Here is a 23,948-nt window from a genome sequence, read left to right on the forward strand (position 1 = left end):
CATGATCTATTATTGAGGGGGAAACGTTATTGGAAGGGAAAGAAAGTTTTAACAAAAAGATCTACATGGAAAAAATGAAAAATTATTATATAACTAATTTAATTCTTTTTTTTTTCTACCTACACAAAAAATGAAACCATACCTGATTCTGGTGTTCTGACAATCGTACTATCAATATAACCTGCTTCAGTTGTAACAGCAGAAACTTCAAAAAGATACGTTGTATAAGGTCTCAAATGTGTCACTACAAAACTGATAGGCTCTTTCCACACAGAGCTTATCTTACTCCTCGCCAACGTGCTTGACGAATATGTCGTACGTGATGGAGGCGTAACTCTACCAAGGGTTGGAGAAGGGCTGGTTGTACTCCATAAAAAAGATTCATTATTCTCCTAGTGAATAAAATAAATAGCAACAGAAAAATAATGTGGTATCTTTTGATGAACATGAGAAGTGTAATTCATTTATTTTTCCTTTATAGCATAAATATTATTCTTAAATTTATGTGTATGTGTATGATTCATTAAGATTTTAATATATTGTTATCTGCTCAAGCTATGGACAAATTTTCTGGAACTTAATTATACCCATTTATGTTTACAGTGTTAGAACAGAATATATTTATTGCATTCTTTATACCTTCATATTTCTTATGAATAGGACTTCAAAAGGCTTAGAATAAAGGTAAAGCAACAGCAAAATCATTAGTAAGAATTTTTAAAATTCATGTTAAAAGTGCAAGAACCAAAGAGATAAACTATCTTCCCTTTTGTGAAATTGCAAGCATAAGTCACTTTCTCACTGGTACTATCATTTTTTTCCTCATAAATAATCAAATGATAAAGCCAATAGCACATATGTGCAAGTATGTATGTTTGTGTGTGTATTAAAAATACAGCCTAATTTTAAAAAGAAGGTTTTAAGACTTCTATAACTTACAGTATTTAAAACAAAAGTAATATTGTTTGTTTTTCCATCAATAATATCACAAAGATCTTCTAGATTATTTTTGAGAGCATTATTATGGTACTTCCAGGGATTTCCCATAAATGACTAGAGTCATAACAAATTCTTCACCAAAGATATGCACAACAAAAACAATCTACTTCCACAAACATAACTTTGACTGTTGCCTTCCCTACCCCTCCTGTCATGTGGAAATATTATCTTTTTTCCCAGTGATATTCTATACTTTCCTATCAGTTCTTTTTATAAAATATCCTCCACCCAAAATACTCCCCTCACACGATCTCCCCTGTCCTTACACCAAGGCCAATCCAAGGTCCATTAACAAATGCTACTCCTTTCATGAAGTCTCTTCAGAGCTCCCTGTGAGATTTTTCTATCTCTTGAGTTCTCAAACCTTTATCTTATTCTACCTTAATACAGTCAATTGTGTATAACATGATACTATAACTGAACACTATAAGGAATCAAACAGCTAATAACCACTGTGGTTAAAAAAGTTTCCAGATACTGGAAACTTCAAGTTATAAGCTCACACCTAAAATTTCTGAGACATAGGAAATGTTCCATAATACTTACATTACATTCTGGCATTTTCCCAGTCAAAATGTCTTCTACTCTGATGGAGACATCTTTCACTACTGTCCCACTTCTGGCATGTTTCACACTAATCTTGAAGCTGGTAATTTTGCCATTTGGTTGCCTAGGTAAATACCAAATCAGGTTTACTGTTGAATAGTTAAAGGCCTCAACTGTGAGATTCACCACTTTTCCTGGAGCTGGGGAAGTGACAGAAATTGAAGGAAAGGAAAAAACACTGTTATAAAATTTAGAATGGCATTTATATAATGTTGAGATGTTATATTTCTTATGTCATATAAAATTAAATATACTCTGTTAGAAAAAAATCTACTTGGGTGAGACTTTTTGAAATATATTTAATTAATTTTGCCTAAGATAAAAAACTGGAACTTGAGCCCACAGAGTTACGTTTAAGAGGCAAATAAGTTTTACTTTAGGATTATTTGTCTAAGGGATCCATTGGTGAATTATTTCAAATAAGTCTGAAAAATATCCAATCAACAGCTATTTGTGAATATACAAACAAATTTGAATAACAAATCCTCTCCTAAAATATTCTGGAATTATGCAGATTCCTTAGATAATGAAGAAGTGGCAAACTGAAACAATTATCCAACCATTTACACCAAAAAGCACATTTCTGGAATGTACGTAAATATCTAGTGTCTAATATAAAGTGAATAGCACCCAACTGGTTGTGGTTATTATATTTTGAGTTTCATACAACCTCAAAATCAACTTTTATCAGAATTCATATACTTTATTATCAATTACTGATAAACTGCAATAACAATCTATATGCTGGGGGTACCTGGGTGGCTCAGGTGAGTGGGCATCTGCCTTTGACTCAGGTCATGATCCCAGGGTCCTAGGATGGAGCCCATGTAGGGCTCCCTGCTCATCAGGGGAGTCTGCCTCTTCCTCTGTCCCTCCCCCGACTTGTGCTCATTCTCTCTCTTTCTTTCTCTCTCTCTTAAATAAATAAAATCTTTTTTAAAAATCTATATGCTATTTTAGCTGAGATGAGATAAACATGAAGCCAGAATGAAGGAAAATTATGCCCACTAATTTCAAGGTAAGTTATGCAAAACTGACAAAGTAGAGTAAATAATCAAGATCCTTTAGAATATAGAACAAACATGACAAATCACTATTGAGAGAAATAAAAACAAAACAGGATGTCTGTGGTAAAACAAAATAAGTAATAACAGAGGTGCCTACTATTAAGATACCGAATAATTAGAGTTTAAATGCACATTGTAGGGAAGAATACCAAAATATGATTTGTATAAATGAAAGCCATATAAGTTACCTAAGGAACTTAGGTCATGGAAAAGAGGTTGTATATGAATGATATGAGTTAAACTGGAGAAACTAGGAAACTTAAGGACAGCTGCATTTTAATGGGAAAAAATAAAACAATTTGGAAGGATGATTAATCATTAATAATGGGTAGAATGATGGATAGAACTTTTTTTCTCCAAGGAAAACTCATCAAAGTAATTAATTAAAGCTTAAGAAGGACAATGACAATATAACTCTCTGACACTAAAGATTTAATATTTGAATTTCTTTTGGATGGATAAAATATAATAAAGCAAAATATTAAAATGTTAAATATATGATGCTATGAAATTATGAGTTAAAACTTTTATCATGAATCTCTTTTTAAAACTGAATATATTTGGCATATAACTGTATAAATTTAAAGTGTGGGGCGCCTGGGTGGCTCAGTCAGTTAAGCATCTGCCTTTGGCTCAGGTCATGATCCGGGAGTCCTGGGATTGAGTCCCGCATAGGGCTTCCTGTTCAGTGGAGAGTCTACTTCTCCCTCTGCCCCACCCTGCTCATGCTCTCTCTCTCTCTCAAATAAATAAAATATTTAAAAATAAAATAAAATAAATTTAAGGTATATGAGGTGTGAATTTGATACATTTCCATATTGTATTATGACTGCTATTATAGTAATATTTAGTACTATCATATTATATAATTATAATATCACATTACATAACTATAATATTGCATTGTTATCTATATTCATTATACTGTGCATCAGATCTCTATGGCTTATTTATTACTTGAGGCAAGTTTGTACCCATAAACAACATCAATCTTATTCTCCCGCCTCTATCCTCTGGTGACCACCAATTTACTCTCTTCATGAATCCCATCACTCTTCTAAATTTCTTATTTGTGTAAACTATACAAATCTTTATAAGTATGCCTGATACACACACACACACACACACACACAAATTATATACATACAAAAAAAATGCAATTTGTTTTCTAAACATTTTCAAATGAGCCTCAATAACAGTCACAGGGAACTACTCAAGTATAGAAAGATTTGAATTTATAAGGTAACCAAAACTTTATTAAATACATGATCTGAAAATGTTTAAAAAGTGACCAGAAATATTAAATACATAGAAAGTAATTAAATATGTTGGGGCACCTGGGTGGCTCAGTCAGTTAGTTAAAGCATCTGCCTTCAGCTCAGGTCATGATCCCAGTGTCCTGGGATCAGATTGAGCCCCACTCCTGGGATTGAGCTCCTCTGGAGCCCCCTGTAGAGCCCCCTGTCAGGCTCCCTGCTCAGCAGTCTGCTTCTCCCTCTTCCTCTGCCCCTCCCCCTGCTCATGATCTCTGTCTCAGATAAATGAATAAAATATTTTTTAAAAAGAAAGTAATTAAGTATGTTAAATAACACTTAGTGAAAAAATGGTATTTTTATTAACTTGCTTTAATAATTTTTGTCTCAATTAAATATTTCTGCTTTTATTTTCCACTTGTGACTTCATTATGTCTGAAGAATAAACCTGGCTCTTTTCTGTAGTTGGTAGGTCTTTCCCTACTTTAAATATTCTAGTTTCTACTACTGGCCTTTTATGTACCAAAACCCATTATTTCTTGATGTTCATAGAGTGAACTTATCCATCTTGATCCAAGTAACGGTTTGACACTGTGGTATCAAAAATTTCTGTTTATAAAGTCATTTCATCTTTCAGATAAGTGTCTTCCAACACTTTGAGGATATATCTAGACTAGTGACATGCATAAATTTGTATAGGTATGTGAAGGTGTCTACAACTTTTCAAAGTGTACACTATGCAAAGTATACATTTATTGAACCAGAAAGAAACTTCATAAATCCAATATAGAGACTTTTCCTGCATTTCTAAAGATCCATCAAGTTGAAAATGGAGGTGCATTCTATTATCTTAAAGCCAAAATAAATTCTATGTTTACCTGAAATAATGCTGCATGGGAAGTTAAGAAGTTGAGATTTTTGTGCTTGTGGATGCAACATCAGCTCAGTATGGCATAAATAGTTAACCTGTATACTCTTCCCAAGAGTATTTTTATTCATGGGAAAAGAAATTCCTTCTGATTTAACAATAAAAAATGCAGCTTATTTATTCCATTGAACTATTCCTTAAATTTGTGTTCCCTATAGCATAAATAATAAAAAGGGGTACTTGGGTGAAAATTGCAGAATACTGATACAATTAAATTTATATTTACATTATGTTTTTACCTCTTTACATTTACCAAAAAAAAAAAAGTCAATATAGGGGCAAGAGAAATTATATAATTATCCGATTTGCCCAAAAACACACAATAAATGAGAAACAGTAAGACTCCCAAGACAAAACTTTTCATGTCATTCAAAAGTTATTCCAATTAACTTCCCTAAAACTTAAAAACATAAGTAATAAATTTTTATTTTATATCCTAGTGAATATTTAATTTTGAAATGATAATTTTCCCACTTGAATTTTAGTTGTACAAATAATTTGAGAGTCAATATGCTCAAAATCAACAAGAGTAATTTAAACCTCATAAATCATTAATTTCTAATTTTAAATGAACTCCTGAATTTTCTCTAACTTCTTATGTGATAGAGCATGTTTTCATATGATTCTCTAGATAAAGTCTCAAACAGAAACTAGGCCACAAAGCTTGATGCATGTTTTTTAACATGAGCCAATACATTATCCTCTCTAGATACACAGGGCCCATTTCAATTTATCCCTTTGGCATAAAGTGGTTCACTGGAAGATTTTTATCTTTTAAATATGTAAAACATTTATAGTTGCAAAAAATTATGGAAATTCTTTTTATAACAGTTATCACTAACCTGACATATTACTTAGTAACTCATGTATCTTAGCCCACAAGAACGTAAGTTCCACAGAAAATATCTGTTGTTGAATGGAGATGCCATTATTTATTTAATCATACTGCATTTATTGGTTCTAACTTTTTGCTATTATAAGTAAATAGAGGAATTATTAAATAAATAAAAGCACCTCCAATCACTAACTTATTTTTATCACAAAGCTTATGTTCTACGAGGCTGATATATACAATAAAAAATAAGCAAATAAATATGTAACATATCAGGCTGGTCCAATGAAGAAAAATAATGTGTTAGGGCTAGAGATGGACAGGAGGAAATAGAGGCTATTTTACAAGGTGTAGTTAGGAAAGTAATGTGAGATTTGAATTAACTAGGGGAGAGAGACATGCGGATATTTAGTGAAAGAGTATTCCAGTTAGAGGAAACAGCAAGTGCAAAGGCCCTTTGATGGAAGATAGGTATGGATGGTGTATTTAGAGGGAGGGGAGAATGTTAGAGATGGATCAGAGAGGGAAAAGAACATCCAGAGTGCTATGGACCATGGGAAGGACTTTCGGTCTTATTCTGAGTAAGATAGGAGCCCTATTAGGAAGAGAGAAGCAGGGGCTCCTGGGTGGCTCAGTCATTAAGCATCTGCCTTCGGCTCAGGTCATGACCCCAGGGTCCTGGGATCGAGCCCCATATTGGGCTCCCTGCTCCGCAGGAAGCCTGCTTCTTCCTCTCCCACTCCCCCTGCTTGTGTTCCCTCTATCGCTGTGTCTCTCTCTGTCAAATAAATAAATAAAATCTTAAAAAAAAAAGGGCAGAGAGAAGCAATATGTTCTGGCTTATGTTTCAAAAGATGACATAGCTCATGTGGAGAAAGGGAACTGTAGGCAAGTAAGCTGGAAACAGGAAAACCAGTAAGGAGACTTTCAATTGTTCAGGCAAGAAGTGATAATAGATTAGACTGATTTCCAATTAGGGTGAGATTCAGGATGCATTTTGATGTAGTGCTGGTGCAATTTGCTGATAGAGTATACTATGAGAGAGAGGCATCAATGGTACCTCAGGCTCTTTCCTCTCCACCATTGAAAGAAGGGAGGTATCTTAAATTGGTTTGATAACGACTACATGTTATGGAATAATATAACTATAAGATCTATATTTCCAAAAGTCTAAAGTCATAAAAGTGTGTATGATTTGATATTAACAGGAAAAAGCAGGCTATAAACTTGCATAATTTGCATAAGGCTACTTTCATGAATAGTCACATAGACACATATTCATGGGAGAAAAAAAGGACCAACCAGGAGTGAACCAAAATGGTAACAGAGTTTTTATATGACAACGCCATGGATAATTTTTACTGTTTCTTATTTTTTCAAAGTTTTTTTAAGATAACACCTACTGCTTTCATAATCATAGAGAATAATATATAATTTTAATGAATAACTATCCAAGAAGACTCTAAAAGTAATTGAATGGCCATGCTTTTGAAGATTCTATGGATTTTAACACCATTATCTGGTTTATATGCCTATTTATTATAAATGACAAAAACTCATAATTAAGTTAAGTTGGAACAAATGATTTAGGCAAATTACCACTTTCCGCAGTTTGGAAAAGAAATGGGTCACTAAACACTCCAATACCAGCGCTGTTTTCAGCAGCAACCTAAAACAGATCAAAAGAATTATGTTCAAACTTTTTACTCTCTAATTAAACAGAATCTGAAATAATAAAATTTTGACTTGTTGATAAGTTAAATGATAAAGACACTTTTCCCTTAATTCCTGCAATACTCCCAAAGTAGAAAGCACACATGGAGCTATTCCTTATTTCCATTATCCCTAAGGGTATATTTGCAGCATAGTTTGATTCAACAGATTTCTTCAATTCCTAATGGAAATTTTAATAGACAAGTTTTATAGTCAATTAGTAGTATTAATAGTAACAGTTATTATTTATGGGCAACTTTTACATACCAGGAAATCTCCTAGAAATTTTACGTATCTCATTTTATCCACATTATCAAAGCATAAAGTGTTCTGATCAGAATTTTATAGATGAGGAAACTCGTTGAGTGAAGTCAGGTAACTTGCCTGAGTCATACAGGAATAAGTGGTAGAACCAGAATTCCATTGAAGTCATGCTTATTTCTAAAGCTCAAACTCTTTCCATTATATTCACTTCATGCCAGACACTATGACTATTTCTGTAACAAATATGAAACCATATATATGGTATCTGGCTTTAGAGTTTACAATCTAATCAGTCAAATACATACTCAAGAAAACAATTTTAAAAATAAGCTTAATCAGTTAGACTAAGTATTCTGAATTTAAAGATAGAAAAATTCTTTTTGACTCAGATAGCCTAGTCAAGTAGACTAGAATAGGCAGAGAAAATGTCATTACTGAGATCAAGACTCTTAATGCTCTTCCAAATGCCATAACTGGCGTCTGAAAACCTTAGTTTAAATTGAACTCCACCAACTCCTAAATGAGTAGTTGTAGGCAATTTACTGGTCCTATTCTAAGTCACATTTTCCTTCTCTTTAAAATGGGAATAACGATATATCTATGTCATAGAATTGTTCTAAGGACTAAATGAAATAACACATGTAAAGTACTTTTCTCCCCAGATTATGTAGATTTGATATCTACATTTGAAGATATCAAATGTACTGCACCAAATACCCTTTGGAATTCTGCAATGGCTAACATTTATTTGAACAGTGTAAAGGTAACAACAATGATTTATAAAGTGTGGGATTAAAAGAAGAATAAGGGCTTCCCAACAGGCCTGAAATAAGAGAATTCAAAGGAATAAAAATTCAAACTCCATAAAAATAGATCTAAGCAGAACTAGGTTAGCTAAATTACCTTTCTGTCTATAACAGCTTCTTATCACATTAAAATTTAATCTTTACATATTACCTTCAATAGTATATTTTAACATATATCTAAATATGGGCTGTTGACAGAAAATATGTATACTATGCCATTTTTATGTGTCAGTTAGAAAATGTCTCTTACTCTTTACCCATGTTTCTGCAATGAAATAGCCATCATGAATCTTTGGCTTTGACTTTTGCATCAGTAAAAATTTCCTTTTAACTGTTCTCATATGGGGGATCCCTACTATAGGGAAGCTCTCTAATTCTTACTGTGTGCTTTGCTTTCACAAATAGGCATGCTTCCAATAATGAAACCCCCACACCAGACAAATTCTCTCTTTCCCATCATTTCTTACCATCCAGAAAGCCATCTCAGTTATGTCTTATCACATATTTATACAGCTTTTATAGATTTTTTCTCTATATTCAATTATCTTAAAAGCTCAAAGAACATATTGATGTTATGTTGAAAATAGAAAGGATCAAAAAGATATCTATATCTTTTACTATACTCTGGAAATATCACAAATATATCTTAATTGTAAACATTTTCATACAGCCTAATTTAGGATTGCTTTTTATATGCTCTTCTTTAATTTCTAAATAAGATGTTTAATTTTGCATATTAAACATTGTAAAGAACTAAAAATTTTTATAAACACAAAGACACAATAAATGTTCAGGAAACACTACTTGAATTGAACTGAATTGAATTCATTGTTCTCTGAGAAGCTGGCTCAATAGAAACTTTCATACCATTATTCAAATTTTGATAACATACACACAAATACAACAGGATTAAGAGAAAAATAACAAAGATAACTTAAAGGTTAATGAAAAAGTAGAATATTTTTACTTATAAAGCCTAAATTATGTAATTTAAACTTGATTCATTCGTTGAAAAAGTTGCTAAGGTAAATGTTTTTAAAATAAATAAATTACATAAATACACCTAAAAATGAAAAGAGATTACAACAGTTGCTCAAATTTTAAGAGCCCAGATGGGCCCTGAGGTCATGACTCAGATGATCATTCTTCAATCACTTGGCTGTGTTCAGCTTTAAAGGCTGGTGGGAAAAAGCTCCTTCACTTTTAAAATTAATACTAAGCATTAATATGAAGTACTTAACACTTAATACTAAATATTAACAAAATATTACCTTGATTTCATATGTTGTTCCAGGATTAAGATTAGTAAGAAGAACTTCCAGACTGTCTGGCTTTGTTCTAACTTGTGTGTATTCTGTTTGCATCCATGGACAAACTTCCTTATATTTAACAATGTAAGATACAATCCTTCCATTTGAATTAGGTGGTGTATTCCAAGACAGAAGAATCCCAGCAGATCCAACTCTTTCTCCTGCTAGGAAGACTGGAGGCCCTGGTTCTATTTAAAAAAAAAAAAAAAGTTGTTAAAAGGTCAAACAATTATTGTATTTTCACAATCATAAATAAGAAAGTTTTTACAAATGTAGACTTTTGAAGTTCCCAAAGACTAATGGTGTCTCAAATGTGACTTTATCCTCCCTAGAGCTTTGCTACCAAAAGAAAAAAAAAGATTAAATGCTTTGGGGGATACCAGAAACATTCTTTTATAAGAATGTAAAAAATGGAATGCTACCACATACTACATGCCAAATACACTTTTGATGCCAGATCATTTTTAAGAGAAACTTATTTGTGCAAAGCTCACACATAAAACTAAGAAAGCAAGAACACAGTCTTACAAACTAAATAATTCTTCCCGAGCAAGTGTAGTGAGTCTATTTTCATGGCTCTGTATTATTTAAATATTACCATTAGCCACCTCTCTGATCCATTTCACAAACAAGTACAATTATCTTTACTCTCTGAAAGTCAAGAAAGCTAAAAAAAACAGTAGAACACAGGTCCTAAAGAGATCACTTTCTTATGTTTCCATTTTGCTTTAATTACTAACCTGTTTTCATGTATATAAGGCACATAATGCTAATGTAAGTATTTCCATCCAATAGATTTATACTAGCTGCAAAAACTTCATTAAAAGTACTTCATAAAAAAAGGAAACATATACTCACTTGTTACATTGGTTGTCACTGTTCTACTAACAGGTGAGCTGTATGTTGTAGCAGAAATAGAATAGATGGTTACATCATACCTAGTACCAGGAACAGCATTGGAAACATCAACCTAGAACACCAAAAACAAATAATTGCATTAAAACTCTTTCTGGAAAACAAGAAAGCTAAAACAATAAATCTATCACAACAACAAAATAAAGTAACATCTCACACAATAACTCTGCACTGTTTAAAATATTCCAAGTTCCATATTACTGTAAAATATAATAAATTTGTTCTATCACATAACTATTTACCAAGTAACAGATAATAAAAACTTATAAAACATACTGTGTTATCAAAAACTAAATCAGTATTTCAATCTCTCTTGCTTGTTGTCACAAGAAACAACTATTTAAGAGTCTTAAAAAATCTACAGCCCATTGCTTAACATTTTTAGGAGTATATATGAAATACCTGTGTCTCTGAAGTTCCAATAAAAAGTAAAAGAAAAATGATAAGAAAGCCCATCATTATTACATTTTTCAGGCAGTGGAATCACATTGATGGCTCTAGAGAGAAATGTTGCCTGCATTAATGATTTAAAGACAGATCCTCCTGGCAAGTACACAATTAATGAGCCTGGATTACTCAATAGCTCTGCCCTTTCTTTGTTAAACTATTCATGAACCCTTGGATGGCTGGCTGTAGGTTCAGGGTAAGACTTAAGAAAAAAAAAAGGCATAGACGTTGCTAAGGTAACAGTCCACCCATGCTGAAACTCACACTCATCAATTCAGCATCAGTGTTTTTGTCTTCATTTTATGCTTTTAAAAACTCTCAAAGGAGTAAGTGTTCATGGTGTATGAGTTTCATAAAGAACTTTCCTATGAGGACCAAATATAAACACAAGTTGGCTCGGCAAGTATGATAATGAAAACTATACCTGATACTCTCCACCTCCAAGATCTTTGATAGTAACAAAGCCACTGTCAGGAACAAGATCCACATGAAACCTTTCCACATGGCCAGAGGGCAGGCTCCAATACAGAGAAAAGGAATGTGTGGAAATATTGAAGGCTTTAAGTTTCTCGGGTTTTTCTGGTTCTGATATTGAAAAATAGAGGTTTGAAATAGAGTTATTCTCCTAAATATTCAAAGAAAAAATGAGAATCAATAATCTGTCAGATTTAAATATAACCACATTGTTAAAAAGCAGAGTCCTTTAAATTATCTCCGGTCACATAATGGTGTTAGGCATCTAAATCTTTAATAGTAACTAGTTTTTAAGTATAATTATCAGAAATAATATATCAATTTATGTATCTGTTTCTGGGATATTCTTTACCTGCTAAACTCTGTTGGTTGCCCAAATGGTTTTTTAAAGCTTATGCTCTAATTGAAAACTTGAATCATTTTAAGCAAATTATTTAAGTCCAAACTATTGATCCAATTACCTGGATATTTTAACCAAGCAGAAGATAATTGGAAAAAAAATATAACTAACATCTGCCAAATTTTTTTAAAGGGTGAGCATTTCTGATGAATATTTACTCAGGTGTCTCCTTAAAAGAAAAGCTTTTTTCATCTAGGAAGTGAACTACGATAGCTTTTAAACAGTAAGTACTAATTGTCCTAGCCACTTCAACCATATTTTTCTACCTTTGCTTCCACTGTTCCCAGAGTTTTGTTTATGCTGCCTGTACCTCCTTGAAGGGAGTTTTCTACATAAAGTTCTTCTGATTGGTTGCCAATGAGTCAGATTTTCACTCTGCCTTATCTTTAGTGCAGATTCCAGAAAAACAATATAGGGGGAGGAAGAGAGATTATGAAGCCAACTATGCAAAAAACATACCTGATAAAGACCAAATCTAATACCATTTCAAAAAAAAAAGGACTCTGGAATTAATTATTTAACTCTGCTTATCATTTTAAAGTCCATCTATCAGAGATGATTTCAAATGAATATAATTAAAAAAATGAAATATACATTTCCTAACAAAACTGATAGGGCACATGGCATAAAATAGAAACCTTAAGAGGTCAATTTCTCACATTTGGGCAGGTGAGAGATACTTTTAGAGTAGTCTTTCTTTATCTTCTTTGAAAAAGTCCTTTAATGCTTATAATGCTTCCCTAGTAACTGATCCAGGTATTGATCAATTAATTTCCACCATGACATTCTCAAAGATGCAACAAACAGTCTCCTGGCATCATCTCCAAACTGTCTGTGTAGGGAAAACTGCAGTCTTATAATAACTCTTTAGAATACTGTAAACCCAGGGGCACCTGGGTGGCTCAGTCGTTAAGCGTCTGCTTTCGGCTCAGGTCATGATCCCAGGGTCCCGGGATCGAGCCCTGCATTGGGCTCCCTGCTCCACGGGAAGCGTGCTTCTCTCTCTCCCATTCCCCCTGCTTGTGTTTCTGCTCTTGCTGTGTCTCTCTCTGTCAAATAAATAAATACAATCTTTAAAAAATAAAATAAAATAGAATACTGTAAACCCAAGGCAAAAAGATCAGAGGAATACCCAGTTTATATGGGTAGAATTCCTTTGTTGTGCATAGCTGCTGGCATTTTTTCCTCGATCATTCTGCACACAGACCTATGTCCTCTGTATTCCAAGCTTGAGAGAAAAGAGCTTGGTTCTTCTCACCAGCCCACATTAAAATAGGCAGAAGTCTAACATGACAAAAGTCCAACCAATTACTACTCATGCTGACTGATTTATGTGAGGGCTAATACTATGTATTTCCTCAAAGATCCTGGAAAGTAACTAATATCCATGAAATCTTAGGCAAGAAACTGGAAAAAGACCTGGATGAAACTGTGGAAGAAAAAAAAAGATAAGAAAAGTGAAGGTCTGCTTACTAGGATGGTGGTGAGATAGGATGTAGTTTCCTAGACTGTGGTTTAAGATTACACACTGAAGGACTCTTGGCTAAGGATGAAGCATGTCTCACCAAGAAGAGGAAGAATATATTTGTCTGGAAATCTGCCAATCTGATCAAAAGAGAAAGCCTGGAAGTTTCAACACAGTTTGGTAAAGACTTTTCAAAGCAGAGTGAATAGAAGCCCTGGAAATGGACAGAATTTAGTGTAACTGAGAAAGGCCAGCCTGAGTTTCTGGAATCAAGTAAGAAAGAGGAAGTCTGATGATTATGCAGGCCATAATAAAGATGTTAGCTTTTTACCCCCCTAAATACAATGGAAAACTATAGAATTTGAAAAGGAAAACAATGTGACTTTTTCGTTAATTATTATTTTAAAAGATTATTTTGAAATGGTATATGAATGGCATAAGATTTGAAGAGAAGCAAAAATGGCAATGAGAGGCCAATTAGTAGGATATTGTGGTAGTTTGGACAGAGAGAAAGGAGGCTTGTCCTTAGAAAAAGGTAGTGGAGATGGAGCAATGCTTATGTCATTATGGAAGAGGGCAGATTCCTGGATATGAGCTGGAAGATTCAATTAACTGAAAGTAAATGCCATAATAAATATATGATTTGTACCTCATGGAATGTAATCTCTCAAAAGGTGGGAAAATATGAAGCAAAAATATTACTCTCAACCAAATTGTTACTAACCAATAAAAATCAAATTGTGAGATGGATGTGTTTGGAGTTTTAAAAGAATATCACACTGTGTTCAATTTAATTAGGAATAGCAAACAGAATTCTAGGCTTAGTTACATATTTTTTTTTTAGACTAGAATTTCTCAAGCCAATCCTCAGAACCCTAAATCCTTAGAGTTTGATAGATGTTCTATGATTAAGCCACTTTGTCAATAACTTCTTTTTTAAGTTAAACAGGATTTAAATGTGATAGGCAAAGTTTATTATATACAGTGTTGGTACGTAGGAAGTATAAATTGCAGGATATCTTTATTGCAGGATATCTCAGAGACTTAAATATGCTTAACTGTCTTGTGATTCTATAAAGCAGCAGTGTCCAAAAAAATACGTGAGCCACATTAAAAAGGTAAAAATAAACATGTAAAATTAATCGAATAATACATTTTAGTTAATCCAATATATCAAAAACATCATTTTACATATAGTCAATATAACATCATTAATGAGCTAGTTCCCTGTCTTTCATACTGTCTCTGAAATCCTACGTCTTTCACACTTACAGCACAGCTGAATTTGGACTGGCCACATCTTAAAACCCAGTAGTCATAGATTGCTAATCACTACATACTGGACAGTATAGCTTTAAAGAATCTCTCAACTTTCCCCTTGGCCTTTTGGTAAATTTACCTAAACTGCATTTTGAGAACTGAAAAAAAAAAAAAAAAAAACCAAACCAGAAATATAATCCAATGATCAGTGTCTATAAAGAAAAAAAGTTCAAAAGAACTAGGAGGACCTCAAAAACAAAATTCTGGTACAAACTATGGTATATTAACCTTTAAGAAAGAGAGTAAGAAGAGATTCAAAATGGAAGAACAGGCTACATAGTGAACTCCTCAGTAGATTCCGACTCAAAAGAGTATACATACACAAAGTGAGAGCAAAATGTTACATACCTTGGAATATCCACAAAAAAGCTCCACATACTTATCAAAACACTCTCAAGAAAACAAAAGCCAGCTATTTTAAAATAAAATGAGAAGCCTTAAAAAGTTTCCATTACCACTATTATTAACTTTTATTTATACTTCCTACGTACCAACACTGTATATAATAGACTTTGCCTATCACATTTAAATCCATCCATGATTAAATCATAGGCTGGGCATAATATATACTATGATGGAGGAGATACTCATGCATAAGACAAGCAAAATTCTAACTAATGCAGACAAAGTTCATGATACCATCTACTCTGTGCTAGCACTTTCACACTGTATTTAACAGTCATAACAACTCATCACTATAAACTATTATCACTGACATTTAAAAATGAGAAAACTGAGAAACAAAGAATTTAGGCAACTTCACCAAGGTCTCAAAGCTAACAGGTGAACGGTAGAGCCAGGATTTAGACCTAGAAGCAACAGCTTCAAAACTTAAGGTTCAGGGGCACCTGGGTGGCTCAGTCGTTAGGCGTCTGCCTTCGGCTCAGATCATGATCCCAGGGTCCTGGGATCGAGCCCCGCATCGGGCTCCCTGCTCGGCGGGAAGCCTGCTTCTCCCTCTCCCACTCCCCCTGCTTGTGTTCCCTCTCTCGCTGTGTCTCTCTCTGTCAAATAAATAAAAATAAAATCTTTAAAAAAAAAAAAAAACTTAAGGTTCAATTATTATGATAACTCCACCGCTCTAACTTATTACACGAAGCGGCTTACAAATAACAGCAGATCAAGAAATTCTAAATAAATCAATACTTTATAGAGGATTTAAGCAGTAGGATGATCCATAGTTTTACTGTTAAGTCTAAGATTATTATTTGAATTGGCCCCCAATTTAAAGGGACTCCATCTAAATATGTCCTGTGTCAAGGCGACACATATTCATCAAGTGCCTAAAGCTTCCTCCTATTTCAGAAATAGGTATAAACTATTAATAAAATAAACATTCTCTAATAAGTCGGCATCTCCTTAGGTGCCACAAGAGTCTAAACAAAGAATCATTTTTTTAGTACAGGCACTGGTCATAGGCCCTGGAACTGGATTACTGGGTTTAAATCCTGGCTCTGCCACATAAATAAAATTCTAGGCAAAATCCTTAACCCCTCTGTACCTCACTGGCCGCGTCAATTTGGGGATAACCCCTCTGTACCTCACTGGCCCTCATGATCTCAGGGTCCTGGGATTGAGCCCCATGAAGGGCTCCCTGCTCAGTGGGAAGTGTGCTTCTTCCTCTCTCTCTCTGCCCCTCCCTACCACTCACGTGCTCTCTCTCTCTCAAATAAATAAATAAAATCTTTAAAAATTAAAAATTAAAAAATAAAATGTACAAAGTGTAATAGAATGTTTAAGAGCGATAAGGAGTCTCAAAGATCATGTACTCCAAGTTACACTGAAACATAAAGCCAAAGATATTAGATAACAACCAATAATAGTCAGTTAATAAGTATCAAATCCAGGAGTAAACTGGTGAATGAATTCTAAACACATTGCTTGTTTTGCATTGTCACATACATACCACATTTAGGAAAACAATAGTGTAGTTAGTCTGTAGAATGACACTCCAAAGTGCCCACATGCTAACCCATGAAACCTTTTAATATGTGATGTTACATGGCAAAAGGGGTTTTAGATGTAATTAAGATTAGGGACTTTAAAACAGAGAAATCAACCTAGATTATCCAGGTAGGCCCGATCTAAACACACAGGCCCTTAAAAGTGAAAGAGGAAGAATAGTCACATGTGACAGAAAAAAAGGTAGGAGAGAGTTTAAGCATGAGTGCAATTCAACCTTCTTTTTTGGCTTTGGAGATTGAAGAAGAGGATTACAAGCCAAGGAATGAGGCTTTCTCTAGACTGGGATCAATTCTCAGCTGACAGCTAGCAAGGAAATGGTTACCTCAGTCCTACAACTGCAAGGAACTGAATTTTGCAAACAATCTAAATGAGCAAAGAACTGGGTTTCCCCTGGAACCTCCAAAAAGAACACAACCCTCCAAATACCTTGATTTTAGACTGGTAAGATCTGTGTTGAACGTATAACCTACAGAATTAGGACATAATAAATTTTTTGTTGGTTCATGCCACTAAGCTTATGGCAACTTGTCACAACAGCAATTAGAGGCAAACACTATGTGTTAAGAGCCACATAACAAATCCGTAGACTGAGTTACCATCACATGTCTGCTTTGGATCATGTTGAATCCACAGTCTTAAAGATTACTTAAGAGCAATCTCATAAGATATTGCTGTGATCATGTTCTTTTTTCAAAAATTTAAAATATTGATAGGCTTAACAGCTTCATTTGGATTTTAAAATGATGCTTTAAATTATTCAGAATAAGATTTTGTTCTCTTCTCATATACAAACAACAAAGTCTTACAATATTGAATTGCTTATAATTCCACAAATACACCATTATTCATTTATACCTCCATAATTTTGCATAGGTTATTTCCTCTCTCTGTGAGTCCTCCTTTCCTCACACCCCACATCCCCTCTAGTCTAATTAGGAAACTCCTTATTCTTTACAGTCATTACCAGGCTCAAAGAACCTTCTCCATCCATGCCATGGAGCTAGCCATTTCTTTTTCTGTGCAACCAGAATAAGTTTGAACTTAACTTACATTACTTCACCTATTAATTTGATTTATATTGTATGTGCTTCTATGCTTTCATTCTTTACTCTCTGCACATTCTAAGATTATGCTTTTTCATGTGTATAGCACATAGTAGGACAAAAAAGGCAATGAATAAGTTTTTAGGAGGATGGATGATCCCCATGTCATCCACCTAATTTCACTAGCTGGACCTCTAATTTAATGTGACACTCAAGTGTAATATTAGCTACATTTCATGAGCACTGACCATGTACCAGAAACTGTTTTATCTGATTTGCATTTTAGATATATTATGTCAAAAATCCACAGAATATCCCAGTAAAATGAATATTTTTACCCTCTTTTTGTAAAGTTTAAATTTTCAAATTTCAAAAAAATTCACTGAATTTTCATCTTAAACAGTATGATATGCAACACAAATGTGAATTTTTAAAATATCAAAAAGAATTTGTATACCTGCAATAACTCTGATAAATGTGCCAGGTCCTTCAACATTGCCTCTCACTCTACATACTGTGATGTTATATATTCCACCAGGAGTCAGATCTGTAACTGTGTGCTCTGTAATAATTCCCCAAATAAGATATTCTTCTGCAAATGTTCTGTTTGATATACAAATCTTGTAATGAGTGAAGTTAGTCTCTGTTGGATTCCACATTAAATTTGCAGAAGTAGTATTCACAGCTTTTAATGTTAAGCCACATATCCTAGATGGTTCTATTGAAAAGGTAAATTATATATAAATTAAAATCACACATATATATGTAAAAACAAAGCAAACATGAATAATATAATTTAATCATCTATGTACTAATCCTTAAATTTATTCATGTATAACATCCTCTATGTTTAGCTCTGCAAATAGAGAAATAGGACATTATATATATTTGAGTTTCAACTTAAGTAGCTCATTAATATCCTCCCTAGTTCCCAAATGTCTTTCCTTAATCAATCATAAGTCATTAGTCATTCCTGTAGACTTGTGCCGCCTGAGTGCTTGTAACAAGAAGTATCCTTATACCATATAATCCCAGGTTTGTTAGCTACCACCTAGCAGTTAGCTAGATGTTGAATAAAAATGAAACAGAACAATGGGGTGCTTGGTGGTTCAGTCAGTTAAAGCATCTGACCCTGGATTTCAGCTCAGGTCATGATCCTAGGGTCTTGAGATAAAGCTCTATGTTGGGCTCCATGCTGGGCGTGGAGCCTGCTTAAGATTCTCTCTCTCCCTCTCCCTCTCTCTCTCCCCCACTCATGCTTGCTCTCTCTCTCTCTAAAAAAAAGAAAAAAGGAAAGAAAGAGAGGGAGAGAAGAAGGAAGGAAAAGAAAGAAAAGAGAGACAGAAAGAAAAAAACAGAATAAATAAGTTAGAGCGTAAGTAAGGGCCAGAAGTAAGGGTACTTTCGAATGTGGTTCTTCTGGTTACATCAAAGTTTTTAGCATTTCTATATTGCTGCATTTTTAATATATTTGTCGATGGAGGTAATGTTGTTTCTTGCACTACTAATTGGTTTCCACTGAGAAGGGATCCTGTACACCTCACAAACTTTCATAAGAATTATTGGTAAGGTATTATTATTCTACCCCATCCAAAATATTATGAAACTGATTTACAGTAAATTTACAAACATCAGGGAAGAGAAAAGTTCTCTGTTTATCAAACCCCTTCCTCAGTAGAAAATGAATTGTGTTTATATTATTATGGCATCTATATATAGTGTTTGTGTGTATATACAAACATATATATACATGTGTGCACACACGTATATTCCATATATGTGACATACAATACACACTTATATATATATGTTGGCTTCAGATTTTTAAGAAAAAAATCTAGGTGCTTCCCAATACATTTAGTCATACAAAGATTTTTTTGTTGTTCATATAGTTTTTGAGAATTACCTTAATCATATTTTTATGGTCATAATTATTCTTTATTATCAGGATTTATGTATTAAAATAGCTTTATGCTAAGCAAAAATACTTTAAGTTCTTACTAGACTATAAGGCAAAGAATTTATGATATAACCTTACTTGTAGCCACTTTCTTCATTACAGATACACTGTAATCTCTGCCTCTAACTGTCTTCACGTCCAACATGTAGTCCACACCTGGAGTCAAATTCTTTACTTTGGCTTTGTTGCCAAACACAATTACTTTAAATATCTTCTCCCTTCTAGATGTCATACCACAAGATATCTAGAGAAAGAGAGAGAGAAATTTATGCTTTTAATTGTTTAAAAAGAATTTACTTAGCACCAACTCTGTACCAGTCAAATTCACAGACATTAATACTGCAAGGAAGGGGTTGTGATTCTTCCTGTCTTCACCAACGAGTAATTTGGGGCCAGCTGATATTGAATAACTTAGTGAAGTTCACATAGTTAATAAGCATAGTGGACTGACCCAGAAGTTTATGCACTAAAACACCAATAGTCTCAAATTGTTTTCAAATTTCATTTATATATATACATACATACATATATACACATACATGGATATATATGTATATACAAATATATATAAATGAGATATTAAAGTATATATTTGTGTACATATGTGTGTATATATGTATACTCTCTGACTTATATGTGGATATCCACATATATGAACTGGACTTTTCATGTTGGTCACCTGAAAACAAAAAAGTATTGTATAAAATTGCTGTGTAAAATTCCACTCTCCCAACTCCATGTAAGTAGAAGACTGGAGGAGGAGAAAGCAGGAATCATTGGAGTCCCAAGTTTCTGACCTAGTGAAGAAAACCATGGCTTTTCCCTGGCTTCCCAAGGTATGGTAAACAGGGTGATTCTGCCCACACCCCACACTGCAGGTAAATGAGAGACTGACATGTTATCACTCCTGTAAATTGAGGGTGCCTACTAGAAAGAATGACACCTCCCACTTGGACATGTACTTAGCAGACTTCCTGCTCATGTTCCTGACTGATCAGAGAAAAACGAAATTGGAAAGAAAGAACATTGCAAAAAAAGAGCCATGGAGCAACCTGTACACCCACTTCTGCCCTGACAAATATGCCAACCTCCCATGAATCACAAGGAGTAGTCAGTCTTAAACAGGGAGTAGTCAGTCTTAAACCATCTTACCAATACCCCATCTAAGAAGGCTGGCCCCTGGGCAGAGACCCTGGCAGCACAAAGCAGTGGGATATCAGAAGAAAGCGTTGAGAGGAAGTGCAAAAGTTTGAGCCTGAGCTGGATCCATCATGTTAAGGAAATGGACAATGGGTACAAGCCCCAGGGTCCTCCAGAGAACTCACACATGTACCTCAGGACAGAGCCAGTATTTGGAAGACTGTTACACAGACTGGAACATGTTCAGCGTTAGTTAGAGGAGTCAAACAAAAACAAAACAGTAAGAGAGAGAACAACAAAAATAGACACCTGGAATAGGGAATGCATTCCAATTTTTATTAAATGGATGCATGATAAATGTCACACTCAATGCCAGCCCATCCTTCACTGTAACATGAGCCAATCAATTATTCATTAAAGCTCTGAGAACTGGCATTGCTTTTAGAAATTTTCAGTGGAATAACCTGATAGTTCTAATACCTTAGAGATTTATTGATTCATCAAAAGCTATAACTATCTTTACTCTTCTTCACTCTATATTCATGTTTGTAAAACAGAAAGATGTATACAAATGAAAATAATGACATGATAATTCTATAAGCTATTTAAACTTTATTATGCTTTAAAAAACAATTTTTATGTGGTAGGAATCAGAGAAACAAATTTCCTAGGTAGGCATGTTTATCACTGTCTTGTGGGAAGAGTGTTTTGTTACTGAGAAAGATAATCATGCGGTCTAGAAGCATATCACTGTTTATTGATTTATAAGGTGTCACTGACAATTACCTTGCTTGTCTGGCATATGGAAAGGCAGGAGGAGGAGTGAGGAGAATGCTGAGGACTTCCAGTACAAAAAAGGATGGTAGGAGAAAGTAGCTTGTAATAGTAGAATATAATCTTAATGGAGTACTAAATTTGAACATATGAAGAGTTACATTAAGGCATTAATGAATGGGTAGAAAGAAAAGAAATAGTCTGTAGTGATCTCACGTAAAAATATGTAAATTCTTAAAATCCAATTTGAAGGATAGAGGTTTGTTTGTTTCCCAAAGTATGTGGACTACACTTCTAATAAAAACCAATTGAAAAAAAAAATGTAATTTGGGCTTTATTTCTACTTTTAAAGCATAGTTTGAAGACCTGGGATGATTAATTTTAAATGATTAGGAAAATGATCCCAATTATGCAATTACATTGTACTAAGCAAACAGGATACTGTTGTTTAATTCATTAAAATTTAACAAATAATCTCATTGGTTGAGAAAGGCTAGGATAACCATTGGTGATACGATATAGTTGAAAAAATAATCTGAATCCTAACTATTAACATGATTTCTTAGAATAAGTTTCACTTACTAGTAGATACATAATTTACAGTCTCTGGGCGGAAAAAGTGTTCATACAAAAATAGGAAAAATTAACTCTAGGGTTATATGTTTTATCTGACAACAAATAATTTTATGGCTTCAGTTAACCCCAAAGACATTTGCCTTGAGAAATAAGAATTAGAACAGACAGACAAGGGTAAAAAAAAAAGTGAACTTTTTACAATTAACACTAAAAATGTTTAGAATTTTCACTGGAGAGCACCTACACTGAATATAAAAATTAATCAAATCATTTCAGAAAGGATAGAATTTTTAATGAATGATTTATTAGGAGGCCCCTATCATTGAATGACATTTAGAAATAAATAGAATGCTCACTCCTGACTTTGTGAACTTGCTAGTGTAGAATAACTTCTTTTCCATAAGTATGAACCCCACTAAAAGTGCATCTCAAGTTCTACCCTTTCCTGATAACTATATTCAGTATTGACATCTTTCCTCCATAATTACCCCAATCGTATATGGGAAAACACTGTTATGTAAGGTTTTACTTATTTATCATACATTTATTGAGCTTTTAATTCGGGGCAAGCATTAGGATAGGCACTAGGTATATTGTGATAAAGAGACAGAAAAGGCATCTGATTGTAGGGAAGTTACCTTCTAGTGATAGCACCTAACAACAAGCAACTCAATAAAATAAATGAATGAGATAACTCAGCTACAACAGGGGTTAAGTAGAAAGAGCAGTTTTATTTAGATTAATCAGAAAAGGAGATGAGAAGGTAATATTTAAGATTAGAATATAATAATAGGAAAAAGGCAACCAAAACTGAAAGCTGGATATCCATGCAAAATGAATGTCAAGAGAAAAACCTTGTAATGAAGATGTTTTTGGCATGCTAGAGGAACAGAAAGAGAGTCACATATGGTTTTAGCATAGTAACTAAGTAGACAGGATAGCTAGATGAAGGCCCAATCAGATGAGGTCTTGGAGACCATGGCAAGGAGTTTAGATTTTATTTGAAGGAAAATGGAAATCTACTGGAAGATGTTAAACTAATGAGAGACACTATGTTTTTAATAGCTCTCTTTCTTTCTCTGGCTGTTATATGGAAAGTAGATCGTAAGGAAATCAGGAATGGAAACAGAGACAAGCTGGGATGTGAGAAGCTTCCATCTGTCACCTAGGCTGCTGGTCTTGGTAAGAAATGATAGTGACAAGGACAAGAGAGGTGGAGGATGGAGAGAAATAGACACATTGACAATCTGTTTTAGAGGTACAAGTGGCAGAGCTAGCTGATGGGTTGAGGGAGGAGAGGATGGGAAGAATTGGGCAGTGATTTAAGGACAGTATCCTTTCCTGAGTTGGGAGAGACTGAAAGGAGCAGGGGTGGGGGTCACAAGAGAAAGGCAGAGCCTTGTAAGCCATGGCAGGAGTCTTAAAACCCAAGAATGATAGATATTTTTTACTTCTAGGAAGTGGATTAGGTGCCTATGCCTATGGCTTTAGCTAGGGAGCAGGAGAGGTCAGGGCTGGGGCATACCTACTGGTTTTACCAGGCCAGTGGGTGAATACAGGGACTACCCATGCCCCCCAGTGCTAGCAAGTTAGAGTAAAAGCACAAAAATGGCTCCTGCTAAGTCCTCTGTCAGTGGACACCATCCCAAGAGGCCACTGCCTTTCCAGCAGAAACTTTAGGATAAACAAAT

General features: G+C 34.1%; 1 protein-coding gene across 1 annotated transcript in view; it reads right to left on the bottom strand.

Moving 5' to 3' along the window:
- PTPRQ (protein tyrosine phosphatase receptor type Q) overlaps positions 1-11,149 on the bottom strand; it is a 200,457-nt gene extending 189,308 nt beyond the window's left edge. The window contains exons 1-6 of the mRNA XM_064590841.1: positions 11,096-11,149; positions 10,637-10,748; positions 9,740-9,966; positions 7,285-7,354; positions 1,546-1,745; positions 143-392 (exon numbers count right to left, since the gene is read on the bottom strand). Of these exons, the coding sequence (XP_064446911.1) occupies positions 143-392; positions 1,546-1,745; positions 7,285-7,354; positions 9,740-9,966; positions 10,637-10,748; positions 11,096-11,149 (913 nt within the window). The remainder of the gene's footprint in view (positions 1-142; positions 393-1,545; positions 1,746-7,284; positions 7,355-9,739; positions 9,967-10,636; positions 10,749-11,095) is intronic.
- Between the last annotated feature and the right edge of the window lie 12,799 nt (positions 11,150-23,948).

Source organism: Mirounga angustirostris, unplaced genomic scaffold (genome assembly GCF_029215605.1).
Source record: "Mirounga angustirostris isolate CCGP_5_RB_7025 unplaced genomic scaffold, mMirAng1.0.hap1 SCAF_5, whole genome shotgun sequence".
In the NCBI taxonomy this organism is placed as follows: domain Eukaryota; kingdom Metazoa; phylum Chordata; class Mammalia; order Carnivora; family Phocidae; genus Mirounga; species Mirounga angustirostris.